Source organism: Lissotriton helveticus, chromosome 6 (assembly GCF_964261635.1).
Source record: "Lissotriton helveticus chromosome 6, aLisHel1.1, whole genome shotgun sequence".
NCBI lineage: Eukaryota > Metazoa > Chordata > Amphibia > Caudata > Salamandridae > Lissotriton > Lissotriton helveticus.
Genome location: NC_136067.1, coordinates 2051515804 through 2051536545, shown reverse-complemented (window position 1 = coordinate 2051536545; position 20742 = coordinate 2051515804). Strand labels below are relative to the sequence as shown.

The 20742-nt window shown below is 44.7% G+C and overlaps 1 protein-coding gene across 2 annotated transcripts in view; it reads left to right on the top strand.

The window, feature by feature from the left end:
* Positions 1–20742, top strand: part of ZNF513 (zinc finger protein 513) — a 101070-nt gene that overhangs the window by 64549 nt on the left and 15779 nt on the right. For both annotated transcript variants that reach the window (XM_078650108.1, XM_078650107.1), the window contains one exon: positions 3218–3952. In XM_078650108.1, the coding sequence (XP_078506234.1) occupies positions 3218–3952 (735 nt within the window). The remainder of the gene's footprint in view (positions 1–3217; positions 3953–20742) is intronic.

Genomic DNA, 20742 nt, shown 5'->3' with positions numbered 1-20742 from the left:
GATAGTGCTTGACAAGACGTACCCAATCCTGTATTCCACTCTTTCAGCTGTGCGGAGGTATAGCGTAAGGTAGATGCGGTATTTGGGATGTCAGCAGGAGCAGGGGGGGTGGCCCTGGGCCCGGATCTGGCTCGGACGGGCGCAGACGGGCTTGTCTTAGGCGCGTCTTCGGCGCGCGCCCGCTGCGCTCGTCCGCTGCGCATCCTAGACGAGCGAGGACTAAATAGCTCTCTCCCGGAAGTGGAGAAGAGCTAGACCGCGTCCCGACCCAGCCCCAAGATGGCGGCTGGTGCTCGTGGACGAGTGCCCTATTCCCTCCGCTCTGGCGGGTCGGGTAGGTGCCAAAGAGTGTGCAAATTTCGCTAGGGTTCAGTGCAGCAGTTATGTCGTCGCGATCAACAATTAAAAATACAATTTTTAAAATTCATATATTTCTTCTAAAATTCATTTCTAAAATTCATTCAGTGTGTCTCTAAATCATCTATTAGCAGCCTACAATATGAAAGTGCAAATTCTGTCTGAGGTGATCAGCGCTAGTGCAAGTATTAGCAATTCAAGCTCCGAGGTGTATGCAAAAGAGTATTAAATGTTTAGAAAACTGTAGGATTTTTAAAGAACATATTTCCAAATATTTTTTAAGAACTTAGTTTAAGATTCCAATAATCAGCTGCAGATTGCTTGACAATACTGTAATCCTTTTTAATAATAATAATTTTTCTTGATATGCCCGCTTTTCTGGATGTGTATCAGACTCAAAGAAAGGGTCCTTTCCCCAAGAAAGTCTGGAAACAATTGGGCCGTAGGTTCATTTTGTAGGGCACTTAAAGGAAGTAGGATTTACAGAAGCTCCGAACAATTTACTCCACTGCTTTAGGGTCTTCTACAGAAAAGGGGAGCATTATTTCTCCCTAATGCTAATGCTTTATCACATAAAAACAGGCCAGGAAAAAGTCCGATTTTGATAGCAGAAATGACAGCAGTTTTAAATAATGCGGCATAAGATATGATGTGGACCTTAGAAATTTGAAAAAAAATCACCATCATGTAATCTTTTACCAGAAATGGCAGTAAAAATCGAAAGAACATTACTAAATACTTATAAGGTCCCAAAAGTGAGACCTATTGGCTATGCCAATGCTTGTTTTTCTTATGTTTTCTCCCAGATCAGAAGAAAGGAGATATTTATGGCACCATGTCGAATTTTTTTCTTCCTAAAGGTCATTGCAGGAAAGACCGAACATATTTGCATGTTTCTACCTATTCTGAGCTGCAGCAATGTTTTAATCTAATTTACATTAAATTGATTGCAATACCTTTTTGCAACAAATTACTAACTGCTTTTTGGTCTAATTTCACACTACAGATTCTACTAATATTCATGTCTGCAAGCACACTGTTTCCTATGAAAAGGTAAAATGCAAAGGATTTGAGGTTTGTGAGTAGAATGTTTAGTAAGGAATAAAGTACCACCTCTGTACGTTAAAAGTATATTGCAAGTTATCTTGGAGTTCCATGGAGTTATAACTTTAACTTTGTTCCTTTATATGATCATGGAACTCTTAAGTGCCATGCAATATCCTTATAATGTAAGGCGGGGTATTTAATCTCATTTAGATAATGTATGTACATATTCACTAGGGTGGCTGCACTACCAATCCAGGGGTATGATATGCCTTGCGTTGCCCATAAGAGCCTCATTACTCCCCATGCTGTAGTATTATGAAGGGAAACTGGCTTAGTGGGTGGGGTGCGCAGGGCCTATTCTGTTGGCCCCAAAAGAGGTGATAGAGGTAAATATTGGCCTTGCCTGTGGGCAGGCAACAGGCTGGTAAAATACAAATATGATGAGCAGGTATACATGTGTGCCATTTTAGAAGAACCTATTTTTGATAAGATTTAGTGCTAATGTAGGCAATAACTGGGACTGAGGTGAAAAGGATTGATAAACTGACTCCTTCGAAGATTGGATCCAAGAGGTCATCAATCATGTTGCCAGTTTTCTTAATATTTACATGTATTGCTTTCAGGTATCTCGCTATAATGCTCATTTAAATGAAACTTTTTCATACATTCTACACTAACATCGGGCCTAAATATATTAATAAAGCCTTTTAAAGTGTTGTGTGTGTGTGTGTCTGTCTGTATGTGTGTCTGTGTGTGTGTGTGTGTGTGTGTTTGTTTGTTTTCGCTCTCTGTCTCTTTCAGGGGAAAGGTGTACAGACACCCGTACAAAAATAACATGTATTCCTGCCCGTGTTTCACAAGATCAGATAGGTGTCCAACACACAGTATCTCCAGGTAAGTTGTGGGAGATGTGTCGGTCACAGCCTGTTAGTTTCTCAGACTGAAGCCGATACATTGGTACCAACTTGTGCTTGCCCTATATGGTCCATAGAGTTTACTTGGCTGTAATTAGAAGATTTGTAAAAGGTTTACTTTATACTTGTACATCTCTCTAGCGTTTCGCCATTTTACACTAGCATAAAGTACACTTTTCCTACCACCTTGATAGTCTAATCTAGTAACTTGTTGCTGATGTACCTGAACTTTTTGTTCATGACTAAACCATACCTTGACATTCTCGCATTGCGTATCCTTTAAAGGAGGAACAAGTTCGCTAGGAGCATGGAATGTAGTTCGGTTATCAAGAGCCTTTCAACCAGGTCATCATGTGCCGTTCAATATCCTCAAGGACCAACTGCATGTCCAATCAATGTACCACTATTGTACAGTCATTATGTGACACAATTTCCTGCATCCTTCCAAACCCTAAGGTTTTCCACAGCCCTTGTCCAGTATTATGGAGGGAACAAGCTGAACAACTGGGTGCGCAGAGGGCCTGGGTGATTAGGGAAGGGCAGAGCAGGCAGGAGAACTGGTTGTTCTTGCTGAAGACCGTTTTGAGGATCACTACGCACATTTGAATTTAGATGTGTAGCCGTATCCATTTTGGCATTTGGACGAAACATGGAGGATTTTACAAGTCCTTTTTAAGACTTGGAAAACAGTCATAGACCAAAGATGGTATATGGTTTCATGCTTATAGCATCAGAGCAAAAGCCACGGATACATTATTGGTTGCAGATTAATTTATGTTGCTTTCTATTCGCATCAAATTGCTATAGACTACATTCTCATCACTATCAATTGTACTGTTATTGCACTGGTGTGAACCTTGCCTTTCTTTTAACTGTGCCATATTTCTCTCTTGACACAGATTCTATTGTCACCAAAATTGAGATCCCTACATACTCATTAAGTGATGATGAATATTCCAGCTACCAGCAGCTGAGTGTGGAGAGTGATGTGGGTGACTCAGGAGATGTGAAGGACTCACCCATTGCCGGTTCCCTCCCAAACCCCTTCCACTGCCGACAGTGTGGCCTGGTGATGGACAGCTCCTCACGCTGCCTAGACTTTGCTTTCAGTCAACACTGTCTCAGTTGCCTGACCGAGGGGCCCCTGGAACGTGAGAGTGAGGATGATGAGGGTAGTGGCTGCCTAAAGACCGAGCGGATGGTATATTCATGCAGATTATGCTCTTTCGTCACTCATTACTCCAGTCATTTGAAACGCCATATGAAGACACACAACGGTGAGAAGCCCTTTAAGTGCATGCAGTGCAATTACGCCTCAGCCCAACTGGTTAACCTAAAGCGCCACACCCGTACCCACACGGGCGAAAAACCCTTCCGCTGTGAATGCTGCATCTTTTCATGCAGTAGCCTGGGCAACCTGAAGAGGCACATGCGCATACACACCCAGGAAAAACCATACAAATGTGACATATGTGAGTATCGCTGCAACCAGAGCCGCAACCTGAAGCGCCACATGCTTGGTCATCGGAAGAAGCGAGAGCTGAGGCCACATCACAAGAGGGGCCAGAAGAAGATCACTGACGAGATAAAAGACGAGGAAGAAGAGGTAGATTCCTGCAGAGATGACACAGAAGGTAATGGTCTTGTGGATATGTGTTCGTAACACCTTTAGGAGATGCTTGATGGCTTTGAGTGCTCATATTTTTAGAGAGGCTTCATAACCTATTTCGTTCCAGACTTTTGTTATCAAATCCCAGTATTCAGCACTGAATAGGGTTTGTTTCACTTAGTTTGCTTTCCATCCTAACATTCATGGCAACTAGCATCAGTGAATATTTATGTACATATTTGTTTAGTTGAGTTGTATAGGTCCAGAATACATTAGCTTAAAAGTGCCCCGAGATGCTCTAAATTTACAAAATATTTAAAAGAGTTTTGAAAAATGCAGTAAGTGGTAACAAGGTGTGAGACACTTAAATCCTGGAGTACTTTGATTCACTTGCTAAGATGTACATCAGCTATAACCATTTGCGGCCCGGATGGCCACAGGCAGCCCCCCTGATATTTTCATGCGGACCCAGGACGCGACCGCGGGGGGGAGCCCCCAAGAGCTCTTGGTTCTTGACTGCCACTGCTCGGCTGATGTGAGGTGTGTGTCTGCCCTGGACACCACCTGCTCGGCCTCTCCCGGACTACAGGCGCGTGTTCATGGGGCGTTGTGGTGTTGCCAGGCCATGGCAACGGTTGCTGGGGGCCCGGGCTGAGGGTGGCAGATATACGGAGCATTTTCATGATGGCACAAAGTGCAGCGAGTGGTGTGTGTGGTGGGGTATAGCGAAAGTCAAATTGCCGGCATTGTGAAAAAGAAATAAAAGTGAGTGCGCAGAAAATAAACATGAGATTGCTGCAAGTGGTGTGAGTATGGCGCCCACCGCTGCTATTGCACTGACGTGGGAGGGCGAGAGTCAAATGGCTGCTATTGTGACAATTAAAAGTGAAAGCGCGTGTGGGGTGCAGAAAATAAACATGAGAAACGCCCACTATTGCTGTGAGTGGTGTGTGTGGCGCGGGACAATGAAAGTCACATTGCCGCCATTGTGACAAAGAAATCAATGCAATCCACGTTGAAGGATCGCCCTGACGAGGGACGGCGTAAGTCAACATTTGTAAACAAGCGAAAGCACGGCGCGTTGCTTTTCACCTGACTCACCAGGAATGCAGCTGCCACCCTGCGCGACTCTGCTACCGCCAGCAAAACGCGCGGGAGTGACACATTGGAAAGGAGGTGGGACATGCACCTGCCTTTGGCCAATCCAATGTGTGGAAGGAGTCAGACCCACACAGAGAAGTTTTGAGTGCTCACAAGAAGCCTCTCCGAGGGCAGCGCATGCGTGCTGTGCTGGGCTCCACCTAAAAAGGAAGTTACAAGGGTGTCCTGCACCATAATTTTAGGAATACCTTAATTCATTTAAATCGTCTTGCAGCAAACGTGTCAAAATATTAGTCTCTCCAAAATTCAAACAAGTATTTCATTAACATTCAAAACCATTTCACCTTAGTAAATCAGATTATATCAGTTAATTGAGAGGTATTTTTTCTTTTTAAGTGGTCGTCTTCAAACATGAATTTCGAAACATTCATGCTCTTCCTCCTCCCCTCCCACAACCCTAACAACAAGGCCAATATCGTCACTGACCATTTCGTAGTGAGCCTAAAAAAGCAAAAGTGTTTTAACTAAGCATTTTTATGAGTATTTAAAATTATTCTAAATTTTGTATTTGTTGATCTCAGTTGAGGTCTGGATCAAATAAAGTTTACTGTTTACAAGGCCAATAGTGACTTAAGAGTCCGTTTTGTGCACCGCTTGGGCGGTCGGGGTTGCTCCTTGCATATGTAGCAGTTGTGGATGTAATGGCTTCTGATAGTTGTAATATCGACTTATCATGTATTATGTTTAAAGCACTGGCAAATATAAATATACAGCCATGCGCCTTGGCCACCTATGTGCATCTTTTCAGTCTGTGAGTCTAGCACTTCAAAAGCTAAACCCAGAGAGTAAAAGCTGTGCTCCCTCATGACTTGCTCCCTTAACCTAATCAATATTTACTTTTACTAGTTGTTTCACTTCGACTCACAACGTTTACCAATTGTGATTCATAGCCCTTAATCATCCATAGAGGATGCTGTGGTCCATTAGGGGCTTAGATGAGCATTGCACCTTTTGTGAATAGTTTTCTAAGTCACAAATCATGGATAGTAACTTCCCGTTTAAGTTATTAATACAAACACATTGGAAAGGCGCACCCACCTTTGCCTTACTCCCCTTAAGAACTTAAAGGATGACGTGACATTCCTGGTGTTTGATTAAAGAAGATTGATATTCACAAAATGCTCTTTTGGCCCTGGCAGACCATATCAAAACAGCTTAGCACCCTTCGTATAAGGAGCCCCCAAAGTCTGGTGTAGCCATGTACAGAACACAAAGTCCTCTTTTGCCAGTGTATTTAACGGCTCTGGTATCTTGGTATTAAAATCTCCACCCATTACAACTCAAGGTTAAAATGACACAATTTATCTTGTCCACAAGGGTTTCCCTGCTTCTGAGGCGGGACAAATGCAGCCCATCATCCTTACTCAAGGAGTGACTGTTGTAGCTATTCACCAGGCGTGAGTCCCCAGCGGCATCACTCCACTTGATTAACTGGACTATCCTTTAACATTGCAAGCTATGTCCCTGGAAACCCTGATTGTTCACACCACCCCCTTAGTTCCTCTTTCTTATTATCAAACTCCTATCATTTACATGATAGCTCATGTTCCTGGTTTAAAATGTGGTCAGCCAAGTTTAGTGCAAGATAACAATTCTGTGACGTTGACACCAGTTTAAATCCTAGATCGGTGATGGTCCAGTGCATAGCATGTTCAACCACGTATGAGGGCCCTGTGGACAGAGGTGTCCCTATGAGTAGTTCAGCAACATTAGCATTAAAAGTGCTCGGATAGTTGGCCACATTCTGTCCAGTCAGTCAATGTCCTCCATTGTCACCAAGGTTCAAAAGGCTTTCCAATACAACGTATAGTGGGGGAGGTACTCGTTGATGCGAGTTATCGTATTGCACTCGCCCAGAGAACACTTCGTAAAGTGAGTGACTGAACCTGCCTGCAAGGGGATGCCGGGGGGGCGGTTAATGGAACCGCCTTTACCCCCGCCAAAGGACTCCAATCAGGCAGTGCACTGAGAGTTCTCCACTATTTTAGGTTGCACGACTCTCGGTGCGCCTCCTTAGAGCTGCTTTAGCTCTGTGCCTGTCCGTGTATGCAATACGGCACGGATGCCGAGCAAAGGGATTCCCTCATTTGCATGGGACCACACCCCCATGCAAATGAGGGAACACCCTCTTGAGGATGCGCTGGCGCTGTATGTGTGCCAGCACTTTCAGTATTACAGAAGGGAAGGCACAATAGTCAGCGTCCCCTTTTGCAATGCCAAAGTGCCCCCAGTGGTGCGCAAAGCGTGCACAAACGCCTGTTGCGCCCCAGGGCACTTGTATAATACAGCCCCTAGAAGTTACCAGACGTGTCTCGATTGTACTGTTCTGATCTTTACAAATTCAACAATCTCAATAGGTTTCTCTGTCAAAGTTTGCCCACCTGGCCCATGAGAATATCAGATTTATGGATAGCCTCCAATCTCTCTTTTCTTTAATGAAAGCGTACACGTATTAATAAAGATGCACTTATCTTCCTTCCATTCAAAGTCTTCAGCACTCATGGTGACTAATAAAGATTTTCCAGTAAAGTGAGTTTTATTATGCACTGCATTTACCACAGTACACCTTGGCGAATTGTCTGCTGGCATGCCAATCAGTGTGCTCTCTTCAACCTCTTTAGGGATTGGCTCCTTTGAGGTATTAGGCTGACATGCTTATTAGTATGCACTTTCTCTCTCAGCTTGATAGAGAAACCTGAAGACTGAGCGCATCAGAAGTACACATATCCTGAAACACATATCTAGAGACAGTCTGCAATGGCTGCGCCCACAATGGTAACTACTAAAAACTTTCCACTAAAGTGAGTGGTGCTATTTTCTCCATTTACAGCAATACATCTGGGTGAATTGTGTGGTAGTGTCCCAGGCAGTGTGCTCTCCCTTACTTTTGTGAGTGACGGCTCCTAAATGCTTTGCCCTTCACATTTTTCCCTGAGCTGGCAGCAACCACTGCTCTGACATTTGTTTTTGGTAAAGACTGTTCTTTCCTACTAGACTATTGCTTGTAATTGTTTGAAGGTTTGTCAGACTCTTGTCGCACATTTTTTTAATGAAGTTATATGGCATCGCCGCACAAACTCATGCCAGTTTTAATGGTGCAGTCACGCAGATCTTTATTTACTTAGAGACATGGACCTACCTTCGACTCATCATTTTTGCCTGGCAGTCTTTAGAACAAGATTTAAGTGATCTACTAATATCTCAAATTTATTTTTAGGCTAGCAAGACTGTTATTTAAAATCCATGCCTAGCGCTTTCCTCTTCAATTTGCTTGTTTGAAAACCCCATCTTCAAATTAAGGACTAAGCTGACTTTTCTGCTTACGGTTGGTTCTGATTTTCATCTCTGTCGGTTTATTTCTAAGAAAGATGGCCTAGTACTAACTCTCGCTACTGAAAAAAGGTAAACCATTCCTCCAAGAAAGCCGCTTCAGAACTACTGTTCAAACTGCATACCTTTGCATTTGGGTGGTGGCAAAACCCTGATCTGCAGATTTCCAGACTCCACTTTGACCACCTCTATCCCGAAAGGCCTCTGCATCAACAGTGTGCCTAATAAAGTGCCTGAAGAAATATGACCACATCCCTTTGACCCTGCCTGAACTTCACTTTTTCCCCTTGCCAGTCCGCAGCCAGTTGCCATGGCCCTAGAAAGTCATCATGATCTGCACCTCCCCTTCCTGGATGACAAGTTCACCAATTCCTGTGACTTTTAGTTCACCATCAGATGGGGGACAAAATGTGCAAACAAGAACAAAGCAAGGCAACAGGCCTACTCCATGTTTTTGCACCTGGTATCTGCAACAGCATCCCTGTATCAATCAGGACCACTTCAACCCTGCTCTAGTTAGGAATGCGTTATTAACAAGGGGTAACCCAATAGGAGTCGAAAGGACCTGGGTATCAATTTGTTATAGAAAAAGTGGTCCTAGACATTAATTCAGCTTACGCACTAGTCAACAAGACTCTTGTTGACTAGTGCGTAAGCTGAATTAATGTCTAGGACCACTAGTTAGGAATGAGCTGATAACTCTGTAAAGAACACTAAACCAGGATGCAGTAACAATCCAAACCCAGCTTGCCCTCCTACCACTAACTTTTTCTTTGACCTTGAACAGCACTCCACTTCTTTTTGGATAAGTTCTTGCTACACAAATACTGCATGGACACATACATGCTCTTATCCTGCTAAAGTGGCTTTTGCAGCAAGTTTCCTTTAATAACTTCCAAGCTTGAAATAACCAGAAATGTGTTTAAAAATAGTTTCTTTACAATAGTTAAATATATATTGTCAATCTTGCTTGAAAATGGAATTATGAAACTTTGAATGAATGAATTAATACGCATTTGTATAGCGCATGGCTACCCAAGGGCATCCCAGCGCATTCATGACACCTAATCATTCTTCACTGATCAAGGAAAGAGAAAGGTTTTCAGCAGTTTCCTGAACGGAGGTAGTTCGGTTCCAAACGAATTGAGTCTGGAAGTTGGTTCCAAACTTATGCGGCATGAAGTGGAAAATGTCGGCTACCCATCCGTGCCCGTTTAATCCTAGGGACTGTAAGAAGTTTTTTGTGGTTAGATCTAAGAGTCCGGGAGATCTGATTTAATTGCAGCATAGGCTGGATCAAAGCGGGTCCGTTGTCAGTAATGGACTTATGAACAGTGCACATAGCCTTAAACCAGATCCTTTGCTGCACTGGCAGCCAGTACAACTGACATAGTGCTGACTTAGCAGAATTCCGCTTTGAAACATTCATTAGAAGTCGGGCGGCGCATTTCTGAACAATCTGTAGGATTTTAATGGTTCCCTGCGGTGCGCCCAAGTAGACCGCATTAGCGTAATCTAGCCGTGATAAAATAAGGGCTTGAACCAACAGACGTCTAGCTTCAAAAGGAAGAAGAGGCAGCATCTTCCTTATCAACCTAATCAGGCCATAACAGGTAGCAGGAACCTTACATGAGTGTATTAAGCAGCTAAGTTTAGGGTCCAGCCATACGCCTAGACTCTTAATTTGTTTCTTAGGTGAGGGGGGGGGGGCAAGGCAGCTAGGCCACCAGGGTTCTAAATTAATGGGGGCCATATGTCCTAGCATCATAAATTCCATCTTAGAGCCATTAAATGTAAGAAAATACGAATCCATCCACTCAGATAATTTGCTCAGACAGGAAGTAAGGTTCTTGTCGCAGGTATCATGTCGGCTGAGGCACACCACCAGCTGAGTGTCATCAGCATAGGTCACTTTAGAATCCCATTTAAAAGGCTCCATTTTTTAAAACTTTTTTGCTGAGATTAGTTGACCCCTCCAGATTCACTGAAGCTGGATTGTTTTGGAATGGTGCACCACTGAGCTTTCTTTTCCAAAAGATATAATATACAGACAAACGTTCCTTTATATCTATTTCTCCTTTATTCAAATAGTATCAATGTACAAACTCCAGCCAACGTGTTTTGTTCAATGTACTTGAACTTCATCAGGGCTTAAATGTGAAACGAATCAATTGTCCAATTATGGGGTGGTGAGAATAAAAGTGTCATAGCACAAATAATTTGAATTATCACTCCAAGGTTCCATATATAAGAACCAACTCTGTTACATGCAAATATGGAGCAGTTCCATGGTAGGGCTCAAGTGAATGGTTCTGAACGGGCTTCATACGAGATGCATCTTATACGTGGCTAAGGCATTGATGCCAGGCCTATACACCTGAGCCATACCATAGAACTGCTCCATATTTGAATGTACAGCGTTGGGTCTTCTATATGGAACCTTGGGGTAATAATGCATATTATTTGTGCTATGACTCACTTTCATTCTCGCTACCCATAATTGGACTTTTGATTTGTTTCACATCTAAGCCCTGATGAAGTTCAATGTAAATTGAACGAAACGCGTTGGCCGGAGTTTGTGCATTGATACCACTTGAATAAAGGAGAAATAAATATGAAGGAACATTTGTCCGAATATGATATCTTTTGTAAAAGAAAACTCATTGGTGCACCATTCCAAAACAATCAATTTTCTGATCTGCGCTGCAGTTTGCACCCAATGACTGCAGGTGCAGGATTTGTTGTGCACACTCCCATTGACTATTGTAAGACATTTTTACACAACGTAGCAGTGGGGTGCGGCTATCACAGTCCGCCATCGTTCTGTTCTTTTGACATTCACTGAAGCTTCCTCTACAGTTATTTGTTTCTCCTGCTCTGAAAAAGGAGGAGGACTTCATTTTAAAGCTTTTTCTTTCCTGCATCAACACCCATTTTTATATTTTTCAGTTTTCCCAAAATTCTTTCCTTTATTTTTCTAATGTTATGTAGGAATAGTTGGTCTATTTTATGAAACTCTCCTCTCCCGTAGAAGACTTGTAGGCAGTTTTCTAAGTTCCCAAGCATTCACTGTTTCACTGTCATTTGACCACTATGTCTGGCATGTTTTCTGTTTTGTTTGGAAATTTACATCTATCTGAAATTAGCTGTGGATCCTTCTTATACTTCTAAAGCCTCTCATTAGCTCTTGGAGTTCAGTCCTTCTTTGGAAATTGCTTTTCTGGTTGATGGTCTTATCCTTATCAGAGACTCTCTGCGACAGCGATCAACTCTTGGGACCCTATTCTTCCTTTCGACTGTCCAGGCTACCAAGGTTCTGGAGGTGCCGTTGGTGGGGAGGAGTCATCTGAGGGTTATGCATATTCTTCAAAAGTGGTGTCTGCCAGGGTTCACTGGACTACTGGGCATCTCTGCTCCTCTCTATGGCGGATTGAATAGCAATCGCTAAAAAGCTGTTGCTGCCTCTGTTTGTACCTGTTCCAGTGCAGTCTATATACCATTCCAAGCCAATATGTAAAACCACTAACAACCATAATAAAGGAATTAGTATGGGACAAGAAGAGAAGTAGGGTAAACATGTCCATATTAATCTGCACATATGAAAATGGTGGCCTTGGGATACCAGACATAGAAACTTACTGTTTAGCTTCACAGTTAGTTTGTTGCATGCTGGCTCAATAAGAATCCAACTATAGACAAGAGCTTAACGACTGGAACTGAAATGGTGGAGTACCTCTTCTTGGGGCCAGGAGTGCTCGTTGATGTACCCACACTGATCAGAGACATGAGATTTATGTGGAAGAGATTTCATACCAGATTGGACACCCAATGCCCTATGCTTCAGGCTTACCAATATGGCATTTAGCTGAATTTATATAGTTAGAACGTAAAATGGATTTTTTTAAATGGAAACGAGGAGGCTGGCTGACTGTGGCATACTTGTGGGAAACGAGAGCCCTGTCTGCACTAGATGCCACTGTGGCGGCTTTTGCAGTGCATACGGGCAAATTCCAACAATACTACGCTGTATGTAATGCTTACAATATATAGTATGGCGAATGCACTAGACCTACCTAGCCTCTCTTCAGTACTGGGGCTCCTCCTGACGGTGAACCGGAGCGGGCATTATCCCTAGCTGGTATACAGCAATACGCAACGACTCGGATAAGCACCGACTGAGGTTACAGATGCCATGGGAGCTGGATAACAGATAGCGTACTTGACACCAAGGGGAAAAGCACACTCATTAGGGAAGCACACAGTAATGCAAGTTCTCTCTCAGGGGATCTGCATTGATAATCGAAAGTACTGCATAGACCTGCCCACTTGTGGGGTCCCTGGAGCACTTCTTAACAGTATATCTTCTTAAGTGTATGTGTTTGCCTTTCTTCAGTAAGGCCTGGATAAGCACTTACGTCATTAAATGTTTTGCAGCCTGCAAATGAGGATATATTGGTCAATTGCTTTAATTTGCATAAAAAGGGTTAACCTATATTTTTAAAAAAACTGAAAAAATTTGCTGGAATTCCGTTAATTGTCCTTACAAATCTCATTCAAGAACCTTTTTTAAGAAAATGATGATTAAGAAGGAACATGAAAATATGGACTTATAGACAGCAACTCTGCAGCTGTGAAAAGAGTCTGTGCCTTTAAAGACTCTTAGCCCGGCAGCATTCTATTATGCCCAGTAGGTGGTAGTTACCTCAGTTAATTTTTACCGGATCGTGGTGACAGAATCTTCGTGCACCGAGCTTGGCCTTTTTTTGGCTTTTTTCATCAAAAAAATCTCACAGATCTTTGTCAACACCTTTATTTGACGGATTTCTAGTGTTTTTCTGTCAGGAAAATTATTTTCTAGTGAAATAAAATGCCATCTTTATTTGACAAATGCCCTGCCTGTGGCAGCAATGCCAAATCCCATCCTCGTGATGGATATATCATCTGCCTTACTGACGGTCACATCCCTGACAGATGTCAACATTGCAAGACCTTTTCAAAGCGTACACAAAGGGACCGGAGACGATTCGCCTTAAAGGAACAGAAGAGCAACACAGACAGCAAGAGGCAGAGTCTGAAGGTGGGACGTCACGTGAGCGAGGAGAGGGTCAGTCCTCTACCAGGGCTCTTCCACCTTCCTCTGCATACTCTAGGCCAGAACATCTTCAAAAACAACGTCGTTTCAGGCTGAGGTCGAGAAAAGGTACGTGCCTACATGCTCGCTGTTGAGAAAGGGTCGACATTTGACTTTGAGACATAGGATGTCGACGTCCAAGGATTCCACGACATTGAGACAGGAGACCTTTGTCGTTTAAAGTTTGTTGATGTAAAGACATAGAGGAAAATAGACGTTGAGAAGTCTGTCAATATCCAGGTATTCCAGACCTTTAAAAAGAGTCAGTCTAGACCAGAGTTCTTCAAACTTTTTTGCTCTGAGCCCCCCCTAAGCAAAATGTTTTGAGGTCTGGCCCCCTACAAAACTTTAAGGCAACGATTGGTGAAGCGGGAGGGACATGGCTGTGTGCAAGGGATGGGGCTTATGAGATGATTTTAGGAGTACTTTTTCTATAGCTCATAAACCACATTAAGGGGCAGATTTACAATAACTGGCGCATCCCTGCATATCAGCAGGGATGCTACAGTTGTTGTGCGTCACAGCTCCGCCACCATGGATGCGCTGCATTTACAATGCGGCGCACATTGGGGCAAAAATAGACAGATGTGTGACGCATCTGTGCCGTAAAGGTGGCGCATTGCTGGAGTTAGGTCGCAAGGCGACGCAGCTCCAGCAAGGCTATGGGGTGCCCCATCTTCACAATGCTGCGTCAATCCGTACCCCTGCTTCAAGCAGGCGCACGGTTTTGACGCAGCATGGGCTCAAAAGTGACTGAGTGAAATCTTCTGATTTCACTCAGCCACTTTTAGGAGGCGTTCTTGCGCCGGAACGCCCCCCACCCCCTGCGCAGGAATGCCTACTTCTGACGCAGTGCTTTACAACGTGAAGCATCTCCCAGATGCGTCGCATTGTAAATACCTCGCAGCATGAGGCTGGTTTTGCGCCGCCGTGTCACAAAAGTGACGCAACGGCGGTGTGACCGAGGCGCAAGGGGCATGTAAATCTGCCCCTAAGTATGATGCATATAAAACAGCAATTGCATCAAACATGTATGGTCCCAAAATACTGCTCCCCATTATTGGGGTGTTGTAAGCCCCTCAAGCTCTTGGACCCCAATGCAACTACACCTGCTGCATTATTGATAACAGCAGTCCTGAGTAGCAGGCTATCACCTCTGCATCTTTCACATCTTCCTGACCATGCCTGACTATCACTCCGATTTTGAAAAAGGTTCTCTGTCCCTTTCAGAAAAAATAAAGCTCCCACACGTGGTCTCCCTTTTTTCTGCAAAGGTATGCTAAAAAGGAAAATAAGCTCCCATGCCCCTTTTTTAAAGGTAGACGGTGATAACTGTGATGCAATGGGCCCCTCAAACCAATGGGCCCCAGTCCTGCTGCATCTGCTTAATTATTGATAACCAGCAGTGGCCACTTACACATCTGGCAGCAGAACCTGCTTCACTAATGAATGGCCTTTTTTAAAGAAAAAAAGGGTAGAAAAGGCCACTTATATTACCGCATTTATTACGTAATCCATCATCTGCTGCATAGTGCTGCATATCCAATTCTTCAGTGCTGTAAACTAGTACTTTCAAACAATCTATTCTGAAGGACAGATTTATGTATTTTCGATAGTTCTGCTTTATTGTGCAGTACAGGAAGACAAATGCGTCTTGTTGCACACTTATGTTTTTAAGTGAACCTAGTTCTATGTATGTTGCGGTTTATTTTGCTGCACAATTCAATTCTTTTGTGGTCTCCTGCCATGTTTTTTAAATATATTGAGCGTGGATTCAGCAGCCATTTAGTCTCCCAAACCTACTTTGGGATGGGATCACCACAGACACATTATTGCTGTTGTCATAAGGCAATTTGAGCTAATGTACATAAAACCAACCATCTGCTTATTGCCGCGCAGATTAATATGTCCTCGCAGCACTCAAACAAACATGAACTATTCCCTTTGCCGCTAAACAATTGCCACCCCCTTGAACAATTTCTTCTTTACCTTCATTTCGACAACTTCCGTTAGTGACAAACCCTTTTGCCCTTTCTCCTGATACCAATATTTCTTTGCACCAAACCAGCCTATGTGCCCCTGAACCAACCCTGCCTTCCTTTCATTCCACCATTCTCCTCTTACTTTCCGTTGCTCTTTTCCCTGTTACCTCTAAATTCGTCCTTAGTGCGTTTTGAGGAGCTTAACCTCTATAACTAATACCTCTTTCTCTGACTGCATCTCTTTCCCAGTGCTTAACCTGCTGCTGAAGCCTATTGTCCCTGTACCAGAGTGGGCTGGTAGGCTCAGTACTTCCCTAGAGTGACTGCTCGGTTGTGAATTCAGTGCTGTGAAGCAATTGCCACTCCCATGTCTCCCAGGGTGAAGAGGGCAGTTATTACCAATCCACCGTGTGTCCTGCAAGTCCCTCCATGTGTGGTGTGCATGTAAACTTCACAGGAAATAACAATTTAATTTACCAACACTGTGTTGTTCTGTAATTACCACATATTCTATAATCACGAGTCAAGCAGAAAAGAACAGCTACCACAAGATTCGGGACTATGGAAATTTCTGTAATAAAGGCTTAACTATTAATGTTTATGCATTACAATAAATACAGCCAGTTGTTAACTCAGTGATTTCAATGGGAATGAAGCACTTATTTTGGTACTCTTGCTGTTGACAGTATGTTAGTTAAATACATTCTTGAGCAATCCTCACATACTGAAGCTGTCTTCCTGGATGTGACAATCACCGTCACTGGCACAAGCCTGTCAACAAAAACATACTACAAGCCAACCGCCAAAAATAATCTGCTTGAGTTTACGAGCTTTCACCCTCGCCCATTGAAAGAAAATTTACCGTACGGTCAGTACTTAAGAATCAGGCGAAATTGCACCAATGTACAAGACTTCAAGGCACAAGCACTTGGTCCAAAGGTTCTCCAGTATTAGGGGTGTCTTTCATAGATTCACATGCCTGAATCATTCCCCGTCGTCGGAGTGGGAGTCCCACGGTACATAAAAAAGCAATAATATGCCATAAATATGTAGTAACACCAATAGAAATGAACCAGGAAGTAAAGCAGCCAATGCTACAGTAGGCAAAAAACTTCCACATCTATGACTCTCCTAGTCATTATGTATAGTCCAAACTACAGCCAATCAGGCGCCAGCACCCACCAGAATGTTCTCCCCAGAGGCTCAGGCTCTCAGATTTTCTACCGCACGTCGTGTGAAAGGGAGTCTCCCTGAGCTCTGCTCAGTTTTCTTACTTCTAACTCCATTTGTTTCTACTTTTAAGAAATCTCTCTTTAGAGCCTGTGACTGCTGTGGTAAGCTTCGGCTTTTTGAAAAAGATCCACATAAAAAGTGTATCTATTGTCTCTACCCAGATCACCAGGCCTCTGACTGTAAGATCTGCAGAACCATGCCTCAAAAGACTCTCCGGGATAGAGAGGGTCGTTTGCTTCTGTGGTTGAAAAGGCTAAAGGATTCTTCTAATCCTGCTTCTGAGGTAGGCAGCATTGCCTCTGGTTCTACTTCAGCCTCTAGGAAGAGGCCTGCGCCCGAAGGAATGTCATCTCCTAAGGTTAAGCTGACTAAAAAACAACCACCTTCTAAGGGACTGGATAAGCCTTCAACATCTAAGGCTGTCCCCACAACCAAGGGCACTGAAAGTGCTTCTGTTTCCAAAGAAGGGACAAACCTCAAGTTTCCGCAGTCTTCTGAGAGGATTTTACCACAGACATCGTCTCCACCTACTACGATGTCCTCTTCAGCTTCCTCGTCGACGAGAACGACGACTACAGTGACATCGACGGTAACATTTTCCTCTCCTAAACCTGGTATGGTTATGTCATCGTCGACGACGTCTCCAACTATGGTATTTGTGTCTGTAAGACCTGTATCGTCGACGTCCGTCGTCGACGCCTCGTCGTCGACACCTCTAAAGGCTTTACCGTCGACAAAGAAGACTCCGTCGACGAGCTCGTCGTCGGGCTCCACGCCGTCGACGAAGAGTGTCCCGTCGACGAAGAGTGTCCCGTCGACGAAGAGTGTCCCGTCGACGAAGAGTGTCCCGTCGACGAAGAGTGTCCCGTCGACGAAGAGTGTCCCGTCGACGAAGAGTGTCCCGTCGACGAAGGGTGTCCCGTCGACGAAGGGTGTCCCGTCGACGAAGGGTGTCCCGTCGACGGCGGGTGTCCCGTCGACGGCGGGTGTCCCGTCGACGGCGGGTGTCCCGTCGACGGCGGGTGTCCCGTCGACGGCGAGTGTCCCGTCGACGGCGAGTGTCCCGTCGACGGCGAGTGTCCCGTCGACGGCGAGTGTCCCGTCGACGGCGAGTGTCCCGTCGACGGCGGGTGTCCCGTCGACGGCGAGTGTCCCGTCGACGAAGGGTGTCCCGTCGACGAAGGGTGTCCCGTCGACGAAGGGTGTCCCGTCGACGGCGGGTGTTCCTTTGGCGACAAATGTCCCGTTGACGAGAGGTGTTCCGTCGACGACAAGACAATCGGGAGGGGATCCTCCGACGACGCCGCAGTTGTCATCATGCACGGCACTACAAGTGTGGTCTCCGTCGACGGTGTTTTTAACGCCGCGACAAGCATCAGGGCAAATGCGCGAAACAGCAATGCAGCTTTCACCCCTTTGTATTTCACCTCAAAAGGTGTCTTCTAAAGTGCCAGACCAACATTTGGACTCTGAAAGTGAGGAGGAGTTGGTCCAGAATACTTTTGGACAAGCTACTAGTCCATCGGAGTTGCATATTAAACTTCAAGAGGAGGAATGTGATGATTCTCAATCTCCTGTTCATGTATCAATACCAGTGAGTAATCCTGTTGCTCAAGTGCCTTTGGATTTAATATCCAACTTACAATATATGCTGGACGATTACTATCGGAGGTTCCCACCGTCAGAATCAACAGGTTCTGGGCCGGCAACTCCTACTTTGGAAACACCTCAACCCGTGATCCCACCGGTGTGTCCGCCTTCACACCCACAACCTACTCACGAAATAGATCCGCAATCTTCGGAAGATGAAGACCAACGGGAAGAGGGAGAAGTGGATGATTTATCGGAGTGGGAGGACTATCAGGTACAATCTCCTTCAACATCTCCTCAGACTGCGTCGGCCTCCCCTCCGGTGGATGTGGCTAATTTTCACTTATTGATGGAGCGTGCGACTGAACGCTTTCATATAAAGATGGAACATACGCAACAAGAATGTTTCTTATACGATTTCAAAGATCAGCCTAGACGACAGATAAGAACAATACCCATCGTGGAGTTCATCTGGAAGGAAGGTGTTAAGGTGATGTCAACCCCGGCTTCCATTCCTCCAGTCTTGCCACGAATTGATAAAAAGTATAAAGCTCCTGAAAAGACGCCTGCATGTCTAATTGGACAGGCAAAACTTGACTCAGTAATTGTCCAGGCTGCTCAGAAAAGAGCCAGAAATCCGTCCTCTGCAGCTACGGCGCCGCCGGATAGGGATGGCAGACGCCTTGACTCAATTGGAAAACGCGTCTCCACCATGGCTGCAACAACTGTTCGTGCTGCCAATGCATTGGCCATCTTAGGTCGGTACGACCGCCAAATGTGGTCGGACATTGCACCATTTATCGATCTCCTCCCTGAGCAATCCAAGTCTGAAGCACTCCAAATTCTCCAAGAGGGTCAAAGGATCTCTGAAGAGATGATCGATTCAGCTGTTGATGTTGCTTCTACGGGATTTCGTCAATTAGCAGGAGCTGCTGTTCTCCGTAGACAGGGATGGTTACGTTCCACTGCTTTCAGGCAAGAGGTTCAGAACAGAGTTTTAGACATGCCATTTGATGGCGAATATTTATTCGGCCCCAAGGTGGAGGAAGCTTTACAACTGATAAAAAAGGATACTGAAACAGCCAGATCCTTGGGCACTCTACAATTCCACAAGCCGCCCTTTCGAGGAGCGAGAGGACGAGGAACGTCCTTCAATAGAGGTGGATACCAACAACAACAACAATCCACATACCGACAAGGTAATCAGCGTTATCAGACACAGCGCTACCAGTCTTATGGGCAGAAAAGATCTCAATACACCCCAAACAGGGGTAAGACTAATTACCGCGGCAAAGACAAGCGACAATGAAACTTTTCACCTGCCACCACCATCTTTCCACCCTCACAATCGACTTGGCGGAAGAATATCAAAATTTTACTCCAACTGGCAGTCTATAACAACAGACAAATGGGTCCTGGATATTGTGGCCAGGGGCCATGCCCTCGAATTCGAAAAATTCCCTCCAAATGTACCGCCAAGAGGACCGCCTCCAGCTCACCTGAAGGAGCTGCTTACCCAAATCAAAATGATGATACAAAAAGGAGCGATCGAGAGCGTTCCTCAGAGGATGAGAGGAATAGGATTTTACTCCAGGTTCTTCCTGATAAGGAAGAAGAACGGGGAGTGGCGCCCGATCCTCGATCTTCGCGCTTTAAACAAATATCTAAGGAAATTGACATCCCGGATGCTGTCCCTTCAGGAAATATTGCATCTTCTAGCAGCAGGAGATTGCATGGTCACTTTAGATCTCCAGGATGCATATTTCCACATCCCCATTTTACCTCGCCACAGGAAATTCCTTCGCTTCAGGGTGGCTGGCAGGGACTACCAGTTCAAGGTTCTTCCTTTTGGACTGCGGTCAGCTCCAAGAGTATTTACAAAGGTGTTAGCTCCAGTGGCTGCACACCTCCGGCTGGAGGGAATACAAATTTTCCCATATCTGGACGACTGCCTTATAAAGGCCAGTTCTCACGAAACTGTTCAACACCACCTTCAACAGTGTCTGCACCTGTTTCAATCCCTAGGCCTGACAATCAATTTCAGCAAATCCCAATTACAATCGTCTCAAAGAAGAGCATTCTTAGGAGCGATTCTGGACACTCAAAAACTCAGAGCTTTCGTCTCCAAGGAGAGACAAATGAAGATAAGTCGGCTAGCACAAGATCTCATGCAAAGAAAGTCAGTTTCTGTCCGACTATACAAATCTTTTCTAGGGATGGCATCGGCTTGTATTCCATTACTTCCAAATTGCCGACTTCGAATGAGGCCGCTTCAGGAGGAACTAACCTTGCAGTGGCAGCAGGTTTCGGGCACTTTCGAGGACCTCATTCAAATCACGCCACTCATGAAGAAGTCTCTTCTTTGGACACAGATGTGTCATCTGAGTC